The 21,896-nt window shown below is 39.2% G+C and overlaps 1 protein-coding gene and 1 long non-coding RNA gene across 4 annotated transcripts; one reads left to right on the plus strand and one right to left on the minus strand.

Moving 5' to 3' along the window:
- Positions 1–3: 3 nt before the first annotated feature.
- Positions 4–15,268, minus strand: dna2 (DNA replication helicase/nuclease 2). Its single transcript, XM_088413622.1, has 25 exons — positions 15,012–15,268; positions 14,770–14,823; positions 13,908–14,571; positions 13,701–13,809; positions 12,666–12,815; positions 12,402–12,585; positions 12,079–12,227; positions 10,944–11,066; positions 10,591–10,834; positions 8,343–8,457; positions 7,728–7,884; positions 7,446–7,625; positions 6,025–6,258; positions 4,691–4,804; positions 4,493–4,602; positions 4,123–4,232; positions 3,917–4,045; positions 3,714–3,806; positions 3,438–3,631; positions 2,452–2,541; positions 2,127–2,340; positions 1,906–1,995; positions 1,639–1,824; positions 1,421–1,570; positions 4–686 (listed from the first exon to the last, which is right to left on the minus strand). Exons 1-25 carry the CDS (start codon positions 15,039–15,041, stop codon positions 636–638), a joined length of 3,924 nt encoding a protein of 1,307 aa, XP_088269748.1. The 5' UTR covers positions 15,042–15,268; the 3' UTR covers positions 4–635.
- On the plus strand, positions 2,192–9,854 carry LOC148424681 (uncharacterized). Of its 3 annotated transcripts, XR_015865446.1 has the most exons (4): positions 2,192–2,342; positions 3,903–4,061; positions 6,067–6,226; positions 7,456–9,854. It is a non-coding gene; the product is annotated as an uncharacterized LOC148424681 (long non-coding RNA). The 3 variants fall into 3 exon arrangements; XR_015865447.1 differs by lacking the exon at positions 7,456–9,854 and having other exon boundaries at positions 3,903–4,084; positions 6,067–6,830; XR_015865445.1 differs by lacking the exon at positions 7,456–9,854 and having other exon boundaries at positions 6,067–6,830.
- Positions 15,269–21,896: the final 6,628 nt, after the last annotated feature.

Here is a 21,896-nt window from a genome sequence, read left to right on the forward strand (position 1 = left end):
GAGGTGCATTCATTCACATCACATAGTCTCATTGGTCATATATGCATTCGTCACAAGTTTTATTATTCAAAAACAACAAAACACAAAAAAGGAAAGTAGCTCACATCACAAAAATACAAAGAAAGGCAAAAAGGTAAAAATCAGGTTGATTGCAAGTGTAGAATCATCACAAGATGTTTGACTGATTAAAGTTCCAAAAGTATGTCATTTCTTATTGCGCTTCGTCTGTTAAGCATCTAATCTCCAAATATATCATCTTGCGGTTTCTGTGTCACAAAATGTAATTTGATCACAGAATTGGGCTGTTTATTTGGATTGTTTTTATATAAATCAAATCAAATCATACAGTACAAATTATTCAACATCAAATGTATCTAGGTCTGAAATAAAATCACCTTATTTGAGGTAACATAGAAGACAGTTTAAAGATAAAAAACATAAATTACCCCTTTAAATTAGTTGACTAAAAACCCACAATGACTCATTATTGTGAGCACAACTATACAATAACTCCTACAATAGCGTGATATCATTTGCACAAATATATAATATTTAACTGAAGATGTGAGGTACTGCAACGACATCTGAGTTGCTGCACTGTGAGACGATACGGCAGTCAATCGATGCTGATGTGATCACAGGAGCATCATGGGTAAGGCCTTGTGAGCTGATGGTGGTAGCTGCATTATGTGCAGTTAGTTAAGGAAGCAAAGAACTGCAGGAAGAGTGTTTAATGTAGAAGTGCATGGTTGGGGAAGTTGTGAATTTTACTATTCAATCTTGTTGGCAGACTAAGTTGGGCATAAAGTATTGAAACAAATATGCGCATTCAAAAGTTTAGAGAATGTCCGCCGGCAAAGATTATTGCACATTTTATGTTCATCCTGAAATTTCACCCAACTGAATATCGCAACTTTTTTGTGAGCGTTTTATGCACCTTGTCTGAGGCTTCTGTATAATCGATACAAATGTCCCCGGTTTACTGTAACTGAACAATAAAATCTTTATTGACAATTTTATAAATTTATCAGATGAGATGTCTCATGAGACTGAGACAAGATTATTGCAAAATTTGTAAAATCAAATAATGCCTAATATAAAGACTAAAGGAGCGTTAGTCTCATTTGTCAGCTGCAGAGTATGGCCTAATTTAATTTGCAAAACAACCATCCATCCATCCCTAATTTACATACAGTATATGCATAAAAAAGGTTCATGCTTTTGGGATGGCAGTAGCTCATTCATATCGACTTTGATCATAATTCTTGAAAATGCTTTCATTCTTGAAAACGCATTTTGACTGAACTCCGAATACCAAGCAGCACATGCTCAATAATAAGACTATGAAAAGTGTTGCTAAATCTAGCGTCATGATAAAGGAGCAACTAAAACACAACATTCTCAGAGAGAGGGCAAAGGATATCATGTTCTCCCGCGCCAGATGATTGAGTAGTTTCTCCAAGGGGCTGTATTTTCTGAGCGTGGACGCTGAGCCCACCATGAGCAGTTTGTGTTTGGCCCTGGTGATGGCAACATTCAAGCGGCGCCAGTCCTTCAAAAGCTCTCCTAGCTGAACACCGACAAATGGGTCAACTTGCAGGTCACGTTCATTCACGGGGCGCAAAAACAAAAACGTACGTTTTCTTCTTCGGTGGTACTCCTGACGAAGGACAGCACGATGACACTCTTATCTCGTCCTTGGTATTTGTCCACCGTGTTTACCTCCACGCCGCTAAACGTAGATGACTGCAGCAGAGCCCCAACAGTCTTCAGTTGCTGTCTGTATGGGGCGATGACACCTATGTCACAGGCTTTGCAGCCGGCCTAAAAAAAAAAAAAGGTAGCCCGTGTTTGGTGGCGAGAAACGTGACAAGAGGCCTGGTGTCATGTGACCGACAGGAATACTTTTATCAAGAGTGACAGAAGGAGGTGGATGATGGCCGCCTCGGTCCGATTGCTTATGCCTCCTTGTACTACGGACTCCAAAGCTGGCACCTTCCAGGAAAGAAGACATCATTGAACACACGTAATGATCGCAATGTACAATGGTGATTTCCGGTATGTGCTACATGTGCGGCCACACTAGGTAACGTTTCACCCAGAAGCGAGGTACATTTTTGACATACCACCGAGCAATCCATGAAGCAAACAGGTTTGCCAGGTAGCAACACGGCCCGTATCCAGTCCAGATCCTGCTGTGGTTGCGCAGCAAGGAGGGAATCGAGCTCCAACTGGACAGATGTCAGCGAGGGCAGCGAGAGGAGAGCCGACGCCGTCCTTTCTGAGCCGCACTCCAAGCGCCCGTCATACATCAGGCAGTTGCTCAGGGACATGATCTGCCTGTAAGTAACAGTTATTTGGACTAACAGTTTGAAGGAGAACATAAATCTTTGGTCTTAGTCATATCCAACTTTCATTGCGTCCTTCGCGCAAGCAAAAGGTAAGCCGTACCTGTTCATGCGGTACTGGACGTTGAGGTGGACCACCGCTTCACTATGGCACTCTAGCCGCTTAAACAGACTCTCATCCATCCCTAGTGACCTGTTAAAAAAATTTAACTGTATTGGAAAGGTGGTATTTCTGATCTTAACCAGTTGTCCATAGGATCCCGAAAGTTTTCATTCCTACGTATTGAATGAATCTCTTTGAATAAAATTTTCTATAGTCTTGTTTAGTTTTTCAATTATGTAACCCCAGTGAAATATATTTGCAGCCAAGCACCCCATAACCAGCAAAAAGTATTTTAGGACAAAAAACACACTTGATAACTAAACATTTTTCATGTACAATTAACTCCTTTAAAAAACATTTTTTTCCACCTACTGATAACTCCAAATAACATCACGTGCTCAAACCTCAAGTAAGTGTTTTCTGGGTTTGTCAGTGACATTTACATGCTGAGCTGTGATTGGTTGTTATCTGAGCACGCAATGACATTTTCAGTTGACAGCAAGAGGCAATATGTGTTTTTAAAACTCTTAATCATACATAAGTCATCAAAGTAATTAAAGAGATGAAAAAAAACTTTTTATACATGAAAGTGGCTATGTCAGAGTACTATCCTTTAATTTTGGAATGTTCTGTGTGCGGTGGTATCACGAAGCAAATTTAATTATAGCAACTCCTTAAGACACACTAGAACGTGTAATATGATCTGTTTTATCTCTGGCTCAACTTCAAGAAACCTGTCCCACTAATAAAAACCTCATAAAACGTCACAAAATTAAGTATACGTTTTGCCAAGAATTCACCATGACGCCATTTACCGATAGGTTGTCTCATGTTCCACTTACTGTGCTCTTAATTCAAAAAGAAAGGTGCATTGTTTGTACAGAATTAAAATGCATTCAATTAGATTTGCTGGTACCTTCAGATTAAGACTGAATCATGAAGCTAAAACGAAAAACAAAGAGTAGACTAGAGTACCCAAACAGTACCTTGCTTCCGGATGATGTACAATTGGAGGAAGCTGTTGGTGGTCACCGACCAGGACAAATCTGCTGGCGTAAAAAAGCGGGCCCAGGCAGATGGGTTGGCTGATCTGTGATGCTTCATCCACAATGCAGAAGTCGAAGCGGCGTCTTGTGAAAATGGGATGCTTGATTCCCATGCAAGTTGTTCCCACGACCAACTAAAAAGGGAAAATGATGAGAAATAAATAAAAAGCTTAAAAAATGTCATCGGTCTGAAACCATAAAGCTCAGAAAAACAACCTCTCTATTATAAAGCCGCTCTAGGTCCGACAGTGTGTGAACGCCTTTCTTCTTGACACTTTCCTCTGTGTATGGAAGGATGTCTGGATGGACCTGTATTGAGTAAAAAGTTCTTAGCTTTCTAATATGTTGGTCAATGAATTTGGCTCTTTGTACAGTCCAACAAGAGCGTGTTTCCCTTCATCACAGAAGGTACGACCAACCTTCTGTCCTTGGCCAAGACGCAGGAAGCCAACTTTGAAGCGCTTAAGTTTCAACAGGATGTTGTCTACCGCAGAGTGTGTGTAGCTGGTCAGCAACACACTGAAGCCACACGCGTGTAAGATGCGAACCTACGAGGAATGAGAAGTAAGGACATTCTGAGACTTGAGGTATTTTCTTCATTATTCTTGTGGGTATAGAAACATACCAAGGTGCAGATGGTGGTAGTTTTGCCTGTGCCCGGCATGCCAACAATCAATGTGTAATCTTTGGACAGCAACACTTTTTTCATGGCCTGCTTCTGGGGCTTGTTGAGACCTGCAAATACCGGTACGTGCATGGCTAAATCACATAAATGAGAACACTTCCGGCTTCCTCTCCATTTACGTGGGTATTATATGAAACATTTAACACATGAAAGTAAACAGGATTTTTCAAAAACAGAGATAATAATCAGACTTTCACTTGAACAGTTTGATCTAATCACACAACAATAAATACCAGCACTAAAATGCAGCACTAAATTACTAGGCCTTTAATGCTTCGAAAAAAGTCCAACTGTGAGGAAAAAGAAAAACCTCTGAGGATGTTTGCCACTGTGTCTTTGGCATCTCTGGGCAGAACTTCACTGAGACAGGAAATAAACTCCGGTGCACGATGATCCACAACCAACTCTCTCAGACGATTACTGCTCATTTTGAACACAAAAGGTGATCCATTTTGTAGAAACAATTCAAAAGGACAAAAGATAGGACTGGCTAAATGTGAAAATCTACCTGTCTTGACTGCTTTCCATCAGCCTGGAGATGTTGGTGAGGTGAGTGCTGAGGCCCATCACACCTTCATCTGCATCCAATCGAAACACTTCCCCACTGAGCTTTGACACATCCCTGCAATAGACAGTCAGTTGTTATTTCACTGCAGACCATGCATGAATAACATGTACTGAACGGTAAAGATGGGTACAGTAGGCGAGCTAGATATGTCTTCACCAGTAATACCGGTCAAGCTAAATGTCTTCACACTATGTCTTTACCAGTGGCATACATTACCTAACACTTTACAATTCCCAGTCAAGAAATGAATGTATTATTTTTTTTTTCAAATCACTATTATTTACTTTAATATACGTTTCAAAATGTAGGTAACATGACTATGAAGGACCATGTTTACTCCATGTAGTACCACTTATCGCCAACTAGAGGCACCAGTAATTCATTCATGTTTCATTATTTAAATAAATCAAGGTTTCATGAAATGTGTTCAAGTACCAGATGTATATAACTATTTATATATTGAATTACTGGTAATTATTTTAGTTCTGTGTTCCAGGGTAAAAAATATTTGCACTAAGCAAACGGATTATTAAACTGCTCGTATGGATTAGTGCAAATAGAGATTTTTTTTTCATAATCTGGCACCAATGGGGCTCCATAACATCACCTCAAATTAAGTGCAAAGTGGTAAGTACCAGCTGCAAAATGTAACTATTAAAGTAACTGTTACTTTTTAAAGCACACTTTTTTCAAGCCAGTAATCAGTTAAAGCACAGGTGTCGGACTACAGTCCTCGAGGGCCGATATCCTACATGTTTTCAAAATTTTTCCATCAAAAACACCTGATTCAAATGTTTGGGATCATTTTGAAGCTCCTGCAGAGCTTGCTAATTAGCTAATCATTTGAATCAGGTGTGTTTGGGAAAGAAAACCAGAAAACATGCTGGATGCCGGCCCTCGAGGTCTGGAGTTCGACACCTATGAGTTAAAGGGACAGTGTGTAACATTTAGACCGTTTTTCAATAAAAAGGAAAAAAATAATGATTGTAAATGTCAAAAACTTGCAAATGAATGTGTTCTAAATGACCAACAGTATGTTTTAAACATAGTCATAGGTCTAGTTATCATTAAATTACATTACATGGGGGGTGGCACTTCTCCGGAGGCGGTCATGTTTGAAATAGCTACGGAAAATGGTAAATGCAGCATCAGCAGCACCTCCTGCTGTACGTAATGAAAATGAAAATGAAAATCTTACACGCTATCCCTTTAAGAAACTAAGTTACTTTTCAAGCAAGTTTGATGAAGGTCACTATGGCAACACTGGTCCTCACCTGTCCAAGGTACAACTGATGGATGTCTTGCTTACATCACAGAGGTAGCCTGTTGCTAGGGCGATGAAACGACCTCGCTGGTCGCTAAGGACAACGCGATCTCCGCTGGCCAGGCCGCAACCGCTAACAACGTGCGTCTCATTAGACCGCTGGAAACGATGAAGGAAAACGCCCTCTCGCTGGACACTGGCAGAGATGAGCTGTAGGTTCCCGACGCAACTTCCTTTCTTTTCGCTAGGGGCAAGTTATTAGAAATTGAAACCAAAATGTCAGTGACCGTCAACTAAAGGCCAGCCAATCGACGGAGCAGTACAACAATTCCCCAAACATAGGATCAACCTGTGTATTGGGGACGCACCCTTAATTTTAGGGTGAAATTTTGACATGTTCTATGTTACTGTGTATAGGAAGCACCAACAGTTTGGCGACAACGTAAAAACTATAGCAAAAATGAATAAATATCATCTTTGTAAATTCTTCACATTTTCTTGTGTTTATAACCTTAAGTAATATATTTGTTGCACATAAAGTGGTCCAGAATTTCCACATTGTGAGCGGGCAGGAAACGCCTCGCCAGTGTAACGTTGAATGTGCTTGAAACAGTTGTTTTTCCTTAACCTCGCGATGCGGCTCGGGTTCTTTTTGCCATAAATACTCGAAATTGTGCACCATCCGTGTTCCACCAAGTTTATGATTGTGCATGATCACAAAAGGCCACAATTAATAAACAAGTCAAATGGCATACCTTTCCATATTCTCTAGCAGGTGCACTTCTGAATCAATTAAATCAGCTGGAGACATCATAACCTTTGCATGATCATCTTTGTTTTAGTAACGTTTCTGTGTGTGAACAAGGATGGACTCGAACATTGGTTCAGTCTGTACACTTTTTTTTCTTCCCTTTCCCCAAATAATGCCGTGACAACCTCAGCTAAAACAAACTGCTGCTAGCTGCAACAGGCAATGACTGCTAACAGCCAACTGACATACGCCCTCTAACCCGCTCGGTTATTATATAAGTAAGAATACGGCCAATATAAAAACACACGTCTGTGCGTCAAAACTCGGCTTATGTGGCTGACAGGACAATTTTAATCGAACGGTCTTGAATTAAAATAAATAAATAAATCTTATTTTTAAGTTACCGTTTACAGGACACACCTGATATTTTGGGCTTCATTTTTGGGAAAAAAATCCTATATTTGGGGAATTACGGTGACTATTTATTTGTAAAAACTTAAAAGAAGTCAATTTGGACCCATCTATCTGTCTAATTATTACTGATGGGAAGTAAAGTACAAACAAGACATTGAAGACTTCTGCTATCTATTTATAGACGCTAGGTAATGATTCATTTGTTTTACCTGAGTGTTTAAAATATTGTTATTAGGAACTGGATCCAACAACAGGTGCCTTGTTACCTTTCCTCAGGCGTCTGGAGCCACACATGTTTTCGGCCATTTCTGGCCTCCATGCTTGCCGCCTCAAGACTGCAGAGCAGCAGCCAGTGTGCAAAATAGTCCAAATGCGTGGCGGTCAGGTGACCAGTCTCCAGCTGCAAAAATTCATCATTGATATCTTTGGAGGTACCTTCCAATACCCTGACGGAAGAAGCCATTCCAGATACAGAGAAGAGAATGAAACTTGTTATTTTATGACAAGTGGTTAAGAAGATGGATGGATGGTGTCATGCACTGGGGTACCTTTCATACAGAGCACAGTTTCTCCTTTGAGAGCAATATTGGCAGGTCTTTTTGTCTGTCACTATGTCAGGAAGTCGGGCCAGGCGACTTCCAACCACACCCTTTTGCAGGGAGTTGTGTACGTAATGAATCAAAGTGTTCCTTAGCTTCAGCAATTCTAAAAAAAAAAAAAAACAGAAAGATTTAAATGACATGATAAATATTGATGGAATTTTATCAGACATTTTGTAACTCTAAAGCACAGGTGTCAAACTCCAGTCCTTGAGGGCCGGTATGTTTTCGGACTCTCTCTTGCTCAAACACACCTTTCAAATGATTAGGATCATTTTCAAGCTTCTGCAGAGCTTGCTAATAAGCTAATCATTTGAATCAGGTGCGTTGGGGAGAGAAAACCAGGGGGAAAAAAATGCAGGATGCCGGCCCTTGAGGACTAGAGTTCAACTCCAATGTGTCTAAAGCGTTTACCCCATTAAGCAGCCACCCCCCAAAAAAAAAAAAATTGCAAGACCAATTTTGTCTTCCTGACAGCATAATAGCTACATAATCCATGAATATGTTGTTGGGAAAATTGTAAAATTTTGTAACATGAGTAAGTCTCAAAGGCACCTCACATACCTCTGCGATCCATGTGGCTAGCCACAACAGGATGCAAGTTTCCAGTCTTCAGGTAAAGCAGGAAACCGGCTGCAGGATTGTATCTCTCCAAAGTCATCAGAGTGTACAGAATCACCTTGGCACAGACAAGAAAACATGATTTTGTTATTTTAAACCACTCTTTTTGTAAAAATATCCAACACAGGGCCGGAAAATAAAGACCAAGTTTGGTAAGTCAACTTTAAAAATAGGTCGACTAAAACGATACGCCTTGAAGCTTCGCCAGACCCGTGCTTATGCCATGGAACAGTCTTGCAGATCCACGCAGCTTTGCACTGACGACAAGGGAGAAAGACTCAGCCCTTAAAACTGGGAATATCACACATTTGAGTTAATTCTGAGTCTAAAAAAGTGACAAAAATAATGTACAATTGTTGCAAAGTGGAAAAGGCAAACCACAGTAGAACCCTGAAAAAAAAATCTGAAAAAAAGAGCACTTACGCAAAGACCTTCTTGAAACTCAGGTTTACCCCTGGAATATTGACAATATTGCATGACTTTATCAGGCTTTACTTCCAATTGTGCCAAAAAAGATTGAAGTTTCAAGGCCTAATTCTTAAAAAGAATAGCGACATCTGGTGGTCAACTAAAATTCTATCATCCTTTAAAGCAGAGGTCCCCAACCGCCGGCCGCACTCGAAATAGAACTGATTTACTTTAGCCTTTGTGTGTGCTTTGTTTGGCTTGATCTTTGTTTTTGGCGCCGCCTCTGGTCACTGTTGATATTACATTTTGTAGTGAGGAAGGACAGTGTGGCTTCTGTTAAGAGCAGTCACTGTCAGCAAATCACACATTGTTCTGTCTCTCTGAGAATTCTGGTCCACGAGTCTGTAAGTTGTGCTTTCTGTGTAAGAATGTTGCCATTTATGATAATATGCCCAAAAATAGTTTGTTTGTTGATCGAACAGCTTGTGACTGTGGATAACATGATAGTAAATGTTAGTTCTCATCCTCAGCATGTTACACAGTGCTGCCTTGTATTTCCCTTTGGTAGATGAGAACATATGCAAACACTTCACATTGATAAGTACTCATTTGCATCTAATTAACATTTTGTATTGAAATGAATAGCATTTGTAATTCAGATGTAAAAGTATGATTGATTTAATCAAATGTAATTTGTGTACATTTATGTAAGATTTCTAATTCTTGCATACGGGATTTACCTGAGTAACTGAGTTACAGTGATGTTTGATATTGAATAGAGAGACTTTGTTTGGTGTATTTTCTTTTCTTTACAGTTTTACAATATAAATGAGGGAGATGTACCACTGACTCAACTGCATTAAAGAAGAGTTCATCTCATTTGTTGTCTGTCTACCTGGATAGAAGTCATTCTAACATCTTGAAAGGACAAAACAAATGAACTATTTCCATGTTATGTATTATCCACGTCTGAAAGTTACCAGCCCTCGAGGACTGGAGTTTGAAATCGGTTCTCTAAAGAGCTCCCTTGAATGAAGCAGTGTTACTGTTTTCACAACTATGCAAGCAATAACAGGAAGACAACAGAAAATAGTGTGTGGTTGTCTTTGTTCACTCATTCATATTATTGATTTAATCAACATTCCATATTCAAATAGAACACAGAATATAAATATGTTAATGTGAAAAGGCTTATAATAACCCTCCTCAGAACCAAAAATTTTTGAATGATGGTGGTTCAACTTTACAATTAAAAAAATAAAAGGCGGGGAGGTTGCAATAGGATGGAATAGATCGGTTAATAGATTTTAAAAAGATTCGTTAGTGACAGGCCTAAACACAATCATGTACATTATTGGGACAAAAGTAGTCACACACGCTCTTGAAAATAGAAGAAAATGTTCTATTTGTCTTCTTAGGAGCTGTGACCGCTCCCACTCTTGTATCTCACAAACACCAAAGCAATCTTTCTAGTTTATTCCGGAGGAAATTTTACAGGGCGCACGCATAGAACGCAGTACACAAAGTCTGCTGATTAGTACGGTAGCACCTGCTGTCATTCTTAAACGACCATTTACTGCTATTGCTGTAGCATGAAAACCGCAAATCCGCTTGCGGGCAACCTGCTGATTACTGGTCTGTCTACTTAAGTCCATAATAATGATTACGCTTTCTCTTCTGCAGCGATTATGCCCCTATACGGATTATATCCAGATACATGTAGTTCTTTCCCGCTCCTATTCCATCACACCGTTATCTGAATGCCAAATGATTTTATACCAACCTGACTGCGATGTTCAATCGAGTTAGATTCCCTCCCAGTTTTCAGCTCCAAAGGGATGGTCATCACCTCCGAGGATCTGTGGCTTGCATTTCGGGTCCTTTGAATACGAACACGCGCCGTCAAGTCGATCTTCCCTTTGAGACCAAATCGCGGCGACCACACATTCTCTTCGATGTCGGCCAGTTCTGCAATCGTACCGGTGGCCAAGTCTTGCGTTTTGCCCGTCAGCCCGTCATTGCTTGGACTGAAGTCACAACAAAAAAAAGAGACACATTTAAAAGAGGAATCGAGCATTTAAAAATAAAAATTCGCACGGAGAAACTATTTTAATGAATGCAATATAGTATAGTCACATTTTGAGGCTGATGGCTTTCGATGTCGGCGAGCTGAGATATTCCTTTGCCCAGAATTCCAATGAAGGCAAGTAATCATGCAGCCCCTGCTTCATCTCATCCTGAGTTACACCCAAACTGTACCTACGCACACGAAAAATAACACACACAACAAACACTTTTCACTTTCACCTCTTTTTATACTTTGCTGGGGTGATGGAATAAAATGTGCCGAGGCTCATGACGAGCGGGAGGGGTGTGTCCACGAAGCATGCATGGAGGCACGCTTCATATGGGCAAGACTCGTAAATAATGACATGTGAAGCCTTACTGGTCGCCTGGACCACCTAACAGCTTCAAGAAGTGATTTGATGGTGTGGCGCGCACTGTAAATATAAAACTGCCTCAAACTGTTATAGCGATTGCCTGTCAGCTCGCATTTTGTGGATTTCGGGCTGCTGTTGACATGTGTGAAACAGCAATCATTTTTCAAGCATTGTCCATTATTGCAATGGAACCTGCGGCAAAAAGTTGAATTTTCCCTCTTTAGGAAAATCTTGATTCGATTGCTTAATGATGTTTTTTTTTGTTTTTTTTAAAGGGAAAAACCTATTATTTCTAAATGAAAATAAATTGGCATTTTCTTTTTCTATCTCAGCTACCTTTGGGCAGTAGGCCTTCCTGTGCTGAGTTTGCACGTTCTCCCTGAGCCTGCGTGAGTTCTCTCCGGCCACTCCGGCTTCCTCCCACACTCCCAAACATGCATGGCAGGTGTATTAGACACACTAAATTGTCCTTAGGTGTACTCTGCCATTGGTTGGCAACCAGTTCAGGGTGTCCCCCGCCTACTGCCCATAGTCAGCTGGGATAGTCATCAGCAAGCCTGTGAACCCTTGTGAGGATAAGCAGCTCTACAAAATGGATGGATGGATAGTAACACCACCAGCCATTCATGTCATTTTCTTAAACAAATAGTGAAATAATTCTCAACGCTGTTGACCTCTTGGGCTTCTGTACAACGCCATTAAGCAAATGACGCACCATGAAGCTTTGAACAATGGGCAAAGCAATTACCGTAGTAGCTAAGCTTCAGTGCTTCATGAAGCTTCTTTTAGCCATTACCACCATGCTGCCTGGGGAAAAAACCAAAACTTACATGTCCCCAAGGTGCTGTGGACTGTGCAGAGCCTCCTCGACCATGTTCGACAAAGTGTCCAGAGAGAAATCTTTAACTTTGGCCGCTTTCTGGAAAACTTCGTGGAGGATGGTGCCGTTCAGCATCTGCTTGGAGCCGCCGTCAAAACTCTACTTTCCCCAAAAGAAAGACAATAGATGGTAGAGAAAGAATAAAAATATATGAGGATGTGATTAAAAAAATATATTAATGTGGTACTTAAGTTACGACTGTCCTTCTGAGAGCCATTGTGAACTTAGATTATGAAAGTCTGATTTTGCTTCTGAAGTGAAATATCATTTGACCTTAAACATTTCCCCGAGCACTGCCCGCCTCATACAGCGGATGGAGCTGGAAATGCTGGTGCCAGACACGAGACAGTCGGGAAGTAAAACCAGCAGGCCCTGTTCGTGGTCCACCACCCAGGAACCAGCGTCAGCGCGACCCTCCAGGTGAATTACATCACCGCGACCAACAGGCGTCATCACCCTGCGAAAAAAAAAAAAAAAAAGGCAGATGTAGAAATGACCATCATGTTGGACAGGTAAAAGTTCATGCACAAGCCATACCATCCATCTTTCAGTAGACATGTTTCGGTGGGTTGCAGAGATCTGAAGTGCGTGATAGTAAGGACTTTTTGATCAGGCCTCTCCTCCACATTTAAAACCAAATAGCGATTGTTTGGACCTCCATTGAGGATCACGTGATCTGGTATCTTACTGCAGAGAAAAACAAGTTCACTGAAACCACTGCCGTTTATTGATAGTAGTGCTGCGACATTTCTTCAGAAAAATCAAAATCAAAAATATAATTTTTGCTTTGTGAAAGACAGAAACATAGAATACCAAATAACAAATTTCTGTTCTGACACATTTAAAATGACACATTTTTGACATCAGCATTTTTTTTTTGGTTTAAATTTGAACTGTTCTTAGCAACACACAACTTTCCACCTCTAAGTCTCTTCCCATTAATTTTGGTCAATGTTATTAGTAGGAACGGCAACTGTGTAAGACATCAAAGAATGAAGAGTATTTACATCAATCAAGCACGCCAATATGGAGCATTCGAGGACTGCTAGCTAATTTATGCTAAATGCAGCTGTAAGAGCTGAGTTGGTGATCAAACGTAATTTCGGAACGTTGTGCTCTTTCTGTAAGGAGTCGAAAGCAACAATTACAGTTGAAAGACTAGTCAAATTGTTAAGCCACAAAATAAACAAAAGTTTATTTGAAAGTTGACCTTCTTATGTGTTTCTAGCATGTTTAAATAACATGCAGAGCATTCAGTTGTTGCTGCAATTGGCTTGACATTTTTTTCTGACCTATACTCTAAAAAGCAAATATTTCAAGGGAAACACATCATGCATTTTTTGAGCTGGGATTTTCTAAGTTCTCAAGAACTTGAGGTTGGATAAACTATGGCATTTTTAAATAATTTGATTAAAAATCTTCACAATAAATAATGCGTTATTTTAGATGTATTGATAAACAATTCTAAAGCATAAGGAATCTTTAGAGAAAAATTGGCTGAATTCCAAAGGCAAACTACATTTGAGGCGAATATAGTTGGCTGTAAGGAATATAGTGCGAGCGTAGCATTACTAGGGCTTCTGCTTGGGGACAAGACATTCACTCGGTTCCATCTGCTCTGAGAACCAGATCTCCTCCACATCCTCTTCCAAGGGAAATGCTGACGGGATCCCAGTGTCACCTTATTTGGAAGAAAATAGAAAGTATCTTATTTCTTGTCAAATTTGACCTCCAACAACAATTGTACTAATCACAACAGTTATATACAGCGGTGCACACCTGCTGGCTTCTTATCAAATGATTCTGGTTTGTCCACAGCCTCATCTGAAGATTCCAAGGCTGGTTTTGGTTCTCCAACTAAGTGGGCATTTTCTTCCTCTACATGTGTCTGTGAGGCAAGTCTGTCAGCCTGCTTGTCAGATGTGAGCACATGGATTAATGCGCTTTTGCTTTCTGACACCTTCTGTTCAATTATGGTGGTAAAGGTCTCTCCCTCATGATTGTGTTTTTTCTTAAGGCTGTGTTCCAATGAGTTAACAGTTCTTGGTCTCTTGGCCTCATGCATCTCTTCAGAAGGACTGATGAGTCTTTTGAATGAGCCACAGCTCTCCCTTTCGGTGTCTGACATTACACTGAGCCCTTTAAAGGAAGGACTTTGAAAGACAGGGGACAATTGGGCAGGTTTTGACACAGAAGCCGTTTCTCTCCTGGGCTCCGGGCTCAGCTCTTGATGAGCTTGAGAATATGAAATTAACATCTGACTATTCGGGGTCTCGGGAACCATAAGGAGCTCTGGAGCAGATGGAAGAAAATTCTCAATGTCTCCAAGGACGCTCCTCTTTAAGGGGGAGTATGCTTCAAAGGGGAGGACGTTGGCATTTTGGACCTGAAAGTCTGTCTTGCAGAGGACAGCGCCTGTACCTGGTAACTTAGTGGACAAAGCCTGTAAGCAAGCAAATAGATTAGAATGAATGGATAGACAAAACTTTTTTTGTCTTAAAAACTAAAACTACATGCAAAATATAAGTCAAACTAGTGAGAGGCTCCGTTTTAAAACAATAATAAACTGGTACTGAAAACCTCAACTGAAACTAAGCAGAAAGTTGCGTTGATGTTTCAGAATAAAATCAAACAGACGTACCTTGTTTCCAGGGGTAAAGAAAGTAGATATGTCCCTTTGTCCTTCTGCTGCCACCTGGGAACAATAGAAATAAAATGCTGTTCATGTTTGGGTTTTTTTCACTCGTAAAGGCAGGTTAAAACAGAACCCGATTTGTAGCAGTAGCGTCCGTCTAGCACACGACGTCTTGTTTAAAAAAAACGAATCTATTAAAAACGATTACAAGTGTGAAGGCGATCTTGAGAGCAACAACGTGAACTCACCCGAGAAATCTTCAATTTGGTTCTATTCATACTGGCCAAAGTACACACGGGCTGGCTTCCGAGTGTATAAGAAAACCAGAAATGGCTATTTACATGCTAAGTTAGCCAACATCGCTAATGTCCGATGACTCGTCCTCACGGGTTAGATTTGTACTTTTACTGACGACGCAACCCTACAAAACTAAATCTTATAAACAGGGCCAAGTCTTTAATTCAAACTCATATTAATCATCTCGCAGTTTGCCTTGGCGCGCCATATACGATTAAGATTCGCGCAATGGAAATGACGTTTCTCAACTTCCGGCTACATATAGTTTTAAACAATAACAAATAAATTAATTTCATAAATACATAAAACTATACACGTAACTACAGTCATAACTATAACGATCATATTACGGTAACATTTTTTGTTGTTGTTTTTTGTTTGTTTTTCGTGTGCTTTTACTGAGCGACTGACTGCACCAGTTCAAGCTATTTGGACTTTGCGCTGTAATAAAAATCTTAATTTACGGGAGTTCTTGGAATTGGTTTCTAATACATTTTTTGAAGTTTTGTCATAAAATGTCATATTTTAGGTTGATATTGTTGCAACTTCAAAAAATGCATTTAAACAGCGTCCCCAAGCCAGAGCAATTACTACCAATCTCATTGGTGTTTTTAATAGCACAATAATTGACACTAAAAAGAAAATGTTAAAACCTTTGATGTTTCATTCATAAATGTTGTCGGTTTTCATAAACTATAAGATCTTTGTTTTATTATCATTTCTATTATTATTTTAGTACAAATATGTGTTTATAAACGGGTTTGTATTATATTTACGTGCTTTTCACCACAGTAGCCAATCCTTTGAGGGCATCCATAACTATGATACGACCTGCAACAAAAACAGGGTTGACACCTCTGCTCCAGCTGCTCCTGATGCTGCATCAACACAACGAGCCTTTTAATAACCATTAACCTTCGCTGCCACAAAATGAACAAGGCTTCATTTTACAAGCGTTATGTCACTCTCTATTGGGCAAGGAACGAAAGTCAATTTGATTTGAACACAGGCACCAGAAGGCAGTAAAAGCATGTGATTTCTCAGAGCCCATCTGCGAGAGAAAGTAACAGAAAGGGAGAGAGAGAGAGAGAGAGAGAGAGAGAGAGAGAGAGAGAGAGAGACTGTGTAACTAAGTTAATTGGACCTGACTAATTACAGCAATTTATTTGGGGATAGCAGACATAGAATTAATGAAATTGTGTTCATTAACACCAAGTAACAAACCAACGTTTTGATAAACTCATTGAGACGTTTGTGTAGTTTGGATCTTCCCTAACTAAGTGGGCATGCGTTTTCAGGCTGCCACCTGTTAAAGTAACCGCAGGGAATGATTGGTTCTGCACATGATCATTATGAAGCACTACCAAAAGTCACTAAGGTAAAGGTCAAGAACAATTTCAATATGTCTCAGGTTGCTTGTTGACCTTTTGCATGGATTTATTTTCCCAGATAGTAAATAATGGAAATAATCAGGCCCAGAGCCATCTCCATTGTAAACCCTTAATCAACACGACATACAATGTTGTAAGATAAAACAAGAAAAGACATGCTGGACATTCTCCATACTACATATTCACACTAGGGTACTGAAAAACGTTGCTCATGTCACAAATACCGTACTCGTAACGCATTCTTGAAGAGGACATTTTGTGGAACGTTGACGTTGTTTGTATACAAATACAAATATGTTATCTCAAATTAAGCAATCAATAAATCTATAGTTAGTGGCCTAATTCTGAAAACATGTCTGAGAACGACTCATCAGTGATGGGCGCTTGGCTGGTCGGCCTTCAATGTGCACCTGAGCACCTGACCTGAGTACCTGACTCGACCAACCTCAGGTGTTAAACTCAAGGCCCGGGGGCTGGATCCAACCTGCCACATCATTTTACGAGGCCAGCGAATTGCTAGTTATGACAACAAGTTTGTGGCTAAAATATCAAATTTGCAAGTTGATGAACTTTCTTTTTCTTACTTCTCCTTTCGTTTATGATTAGCATACAAATCTTCTATTTCCTCTTTTATTCCATCTTAATTTGCAATTGGCATACAAACCAATAACTCGCTTAGCTGCACACAAGATGCAAACTGACATTGAAAAGATGATTTGAAATTCGTTGGCAAAAGATTTCCGCCTTTGATTTCTGTAGCTAAAAGAAATGTGACAGCCTCCGTCCGAGCGATGTTTCCTATATAATATCGCGATAACCAGAGTAGTGGTTCTCAAAGTGTGGTCAGCGGACCCCTGGGGGTCCATGGCTGGACTACAGGGGGTCCGTAAAATAATTTAGGTTATTAATAAAAAATATATATTTGTGTTAACTTAATTTTATTTAATGTTAAATTGGGAATGTATTCATGATTCTTCAGAAATCAATCAATTTAACCAGTTTAATATAATTTTGAAAATATAATAATTCAATAGCTAAATATTTGGCAGCAAGCTGTTTGGGGGGGAAATTGACCTAGTTCTGTTTTGAGAAGGCATGAATTTTTTTATTTTGTAAACTTCAGTATGGCCTTGGAAGATTTGATTTCAAAAATGAGGTTTGTGACTGTGAGAAAATGCTGATGTGATAGAACACATTTATTAACATGTTATTGAAATGTTTAATGGGGTATTAAAATTAATAACTGTCTAACTAGTACATAATGTGGCTTTAATAAAAAAACAACCAAAAACAAAGAACAAAGTACGTATAATATCATACGTATACACAAAAACAATTGAAAAGACATTAAGTAATACAAATTTTTCGACATAATTTAACATATTTTCACAAAGCCTATTTTATGTGTGGGAAAAAATGGCACCAACATTATTTTGTGTGCTCTCATACGCCCCCTTTAGTGAGGCAGAGCATTGTTTTGCCAGTGTGCCAGTTAGAAATCAAAATATGAAAGCATGTCAGTTGCCAAAAGATTAACTGACAAGGACACGTATGTGTGTGTATATAAAAGCACAGTAAGACACAAAGTCAGGCAGAGCAGCTCTTGTGATTAACAACCTCATTATTTTTTGCCATACAGCCTTGTGAAAAATTCATCCTCATAAACCGAGGTTGACAAAAAGGTCTTTTAAATTGATTTTCTTTTGGTGCCAAAACTACTCTCCATCATAATGACGTTTAATCTAAAAAAAAAAAAAAATAATAAGATAATGCTATAATACCCTTGCAGTTAATATTGGTCGACAGGATTTAAGGCCTTTGACGCGTTTAGTGACATTTCCAATCCATTTTGAAAGTGAAAATCTTTTTAAACATTCGTCAAAAACTGTAAACTGTTGGATAAATAGGCTGTTTTATAAAGAGGATGTTTGCACTAATACCCCTTCATCATGGGAGGTTATTCGCCAGAACACCCTCGCAATAAATGTCAAGTTAAGATATAGAAATACTATTTAAATCCACCCGAGGCTTGTTTTTAAAAATGCCAGTAAAATTAAAGAGATATAATAAACGGACAGCAAGAGCAAATGTTGTACAAAACGCATAACAATGTACCAATCTCTTTGTGTTTACAGTAAACAAACCTAATTTTCTCCAAGTAAATTATTCATCCCCTCACAATCAGAGATGCGAAATCCAAGTCCATAAAGTAAACCCCCTGCCACAATTAGGCTTCGGCAACAGGTACTTCCACTCAACCTGCAGTCAAATGAGCTTGTTAACCTACTAGCTGAGTAGAAGCGCCTGTAGCGAAAGCCAAACTGTGGGAGGGATGGTATTTTCTAGACCTGATTTTTGCAGCCCTGCTCTCAATAAATAATTAATACATTTTTAAAAAGCCATCGTTTCGTTTAGGCCTACAATGCAGGATTACAGAGAATGACATTCCTTAATTTTCAACAAAAATAGGGTGTGTTGAAATACCTCGTTTGCACTGTTCTTTCAAATTTGCATCTCAATTAAAATAGAAGTCCATCCAGAGATTACATCCAAAATCGATGCGGGTTGAACTAAAGAAAAGATAACCGTACAAAAAAGAAAAAAAGCTGAATAGATTTTAGATGTGGTTTTATGTAAATGATTTGGCATTTTTAATCACTGTCATTTTCCAACAACTAAACATGAGATAATTAACCATAGCAGCATTGAAAATGATTTGAATGCGGTGATGCGTTATGAATCTGCACTTTACTCCAGCGAAGCAGACTCGCCACATCGCACACGTGTGTTCTGCAGGTTGTGGACCAATAACTGCGGCAGCAGTTAGCAGCAGGAAGACTGTATGATGCAGAGCTGTGGGCAAAGGATGGACAAAGAATTGCCTGTTGATTGTTTTCAAAAGTTGACACACTCAGCGATTCTGAGGGCTTGTGACAGACACACACACACACTCACGCACACACACAAACACACATGCGATCAGTAGGCTGTGATTAGTGGCCCCAGGATGCTTTCCTGGCATACTATTAATCAAAGGTGTGGGCTGACTTGTACTGTACGCGGGATTGAACTCCATCAAAGAGCTTCCTGCCTACAACCCTCCTGGAAGAAATGTCATCGGTCAGTGTCCATGTACAGTAATTAGTTCCGTTGCACAAATTGCACTATAAGAATAAATGATGGTCATGTTAAGGGAAAAAAGTAGAATGGCTTCGCATTGTGAGCAAGTTTTTCTTTATAGGTATCTGTACATGAATTCTTTGTTTAGGAATACAGCAGACAGTAAAAGAAGAGGTACAGTAAAACACTGATGAGATCTTGAATCACTGAGATCTTGGAAGCTTTTAAATAGGGCCGTCAGACTAACAGATCAATTGCGATCAATGAATTGCAGTCATAAAGTTTTTAACCTCATTTTTAATCTTAAATGTTATGCTATCTGTATGCTATTAGATCTTTTTTGATGAAAAGGGTTTCTTGTGCTTGAATTGTTGGAAAATGGAAAACAAAGGTCAATCACCAATCCAATCCAACTGTTTTTGTTAAGCACTTTAAAACAGCCACAGCTGACCAAAGTGCTGTACAAAACAATAAGAACATCGTAAAAACAGACACAATAGCTCAAGGATATAAAACGCTAAATTTGATAAGACCAATGAGAAAGGGTAAAACATAGAAAAAAATGAAGGATAAAAAGAATAAAATAGCGAATAAAATGATAAGGGGTAAAAGAAAAAAGGAATAACATATAAGTAAAAAGTCCACTGTCTTACTAGGTGTTAAACGCCAAGGAGAAGTGCCGAAGGGGACACTGAGTGGCTGTCATTTTGTTTGGTATAACCTGATAAGCTCCTGTTTTATATGGTTTTTTTTTTCTACTTTTGCACTTGTGTCACATTTGCTGCCTCTTCTCCTTGAGCCAGGTTAACAAGCACTGTCACAAAGTCTGTCCCATGCAGCTCATATTCAAGGACTCTTGTCTGGGCTTCATCTAAATCGTATTTATATTCCTCTCACAGTTCCTGCACCTGCATCCTTGTGACTACCAGCTTTAGTCACCTCTTCTCTCGCCCACTAAAACTCCGCACCTGCGGATCTAATTTTGCACCCCTGTCCAGATTTGCCTCCCCCGGTGCGTTCCTCTACAGAGTCAAATAAAATATTCATCATGTGTATCTTTTCCTCCCATGTCATTCAATGGGTCCACTGTCCTGCACCAAACTGTAACACTAAGTGCATTATCTTTTTTTTTTTTTTTTTAAACATGACTGGCAACCTCATTAGGTGCCAGTGCACAATCTAATTGTATCCAAAACGGTGAGCACAAAATTAAGGCTTTTCAAATACTTCACTTGGCGTTGTGGCTAAACTCATTCTTCCACTTGAGTAAATAAAAAACATTACCCAAGTACACTTGTCTACCATCAGAAGACATGAGCGTGTCAAACACTGTTTCATAAGCATTTCTGATAGAGTCCTTTTCTCAAATGACAGTCTCTTTCAAAAAAACTGCCCTGACCTGTTAGGGAAATGCCATACTGTACTTAAATATTGCCTCTGTGTAGTTAAATAAATTCATTTGACATCTTGCAGAGTTTGACTTATTCGGTTGCAATTTTCAGTACAGGTGCAACAATTAATGGATAAATCAAAAATTTGATAACCAATTACATTGATAACTATTTGTGTTAAACGTTTATAGACTTAAAATTGTTCTAACACTCAGAATTTCAGCTTCAAGAAAGGAAATAATCAAATATTTTTATCGCCCATGAAATCTGATTTTTCTGGTTTTTCCAATTTAATGAATCATGATAGGACAATTACAAACACCTACTTCTGCTTTGGAAAAAATGATCAACATTTCTGACGGACCAAACCGTAACCAAATTAAAAAAAATAATGAAAAGTGCATGCTCTGCAGTCATTTAGAAACAAGGAACATATTTTTAAATAAAGATATAGAAATTAAAAAAAATGCACCTGTTTGACCAGCTGTTTTGTTTTTGTTTTTTTTTATCGACAAAATGACTGTAAAATTGTTCTTTACATCCCTAGTTTTTAGTGTTTCAGAACAAAAACAATATGTAAAGTGTGACACTTCAAACCTAGGGCCATACAGTCAAGACAAGTGAATGGACTTTTACATTTTTTGCAGCCTTGTGGCTCATTTAAGGAGAACAGATGGAGTCAGCTGCTTTGGAGCCAATATATTACAGTTTCATCAAGAAAAAAAAGCAGACAGGTGGGTTAAGGGGGCGCTACACTAATTCTGCTATTTGGAATGTGACGCATTCAATCTTTCGTAAATGTAATTAATTAGGGTTGCAAATTCTAGGGCTGTTCAATGGAAATACAATAGTTGATTGAGTGTCCTTTGAAGTTCTCTATAGGTGAAACAGACTAATGTCTAGGGGAATCTCCAATTCGGCTTCATTAAAATGT

Source organism: Hippichthys cyanospilos, chromosome 4 (assembly GCF_059441005.1).
Source record: "Hippichthys cyanospilos isolate Australia breed blue-spotted pipefish chromosome 4, RoL_Hcya_1.0, whole genome shotgun sequence".
Classification (NCBI taxonomy): Eukaryota; Metazoa; Chordata; class Actinopteri; order Syngnathiformes; family Syngnathidae; genus Hippichthys; species Hippichthys cyanospilos.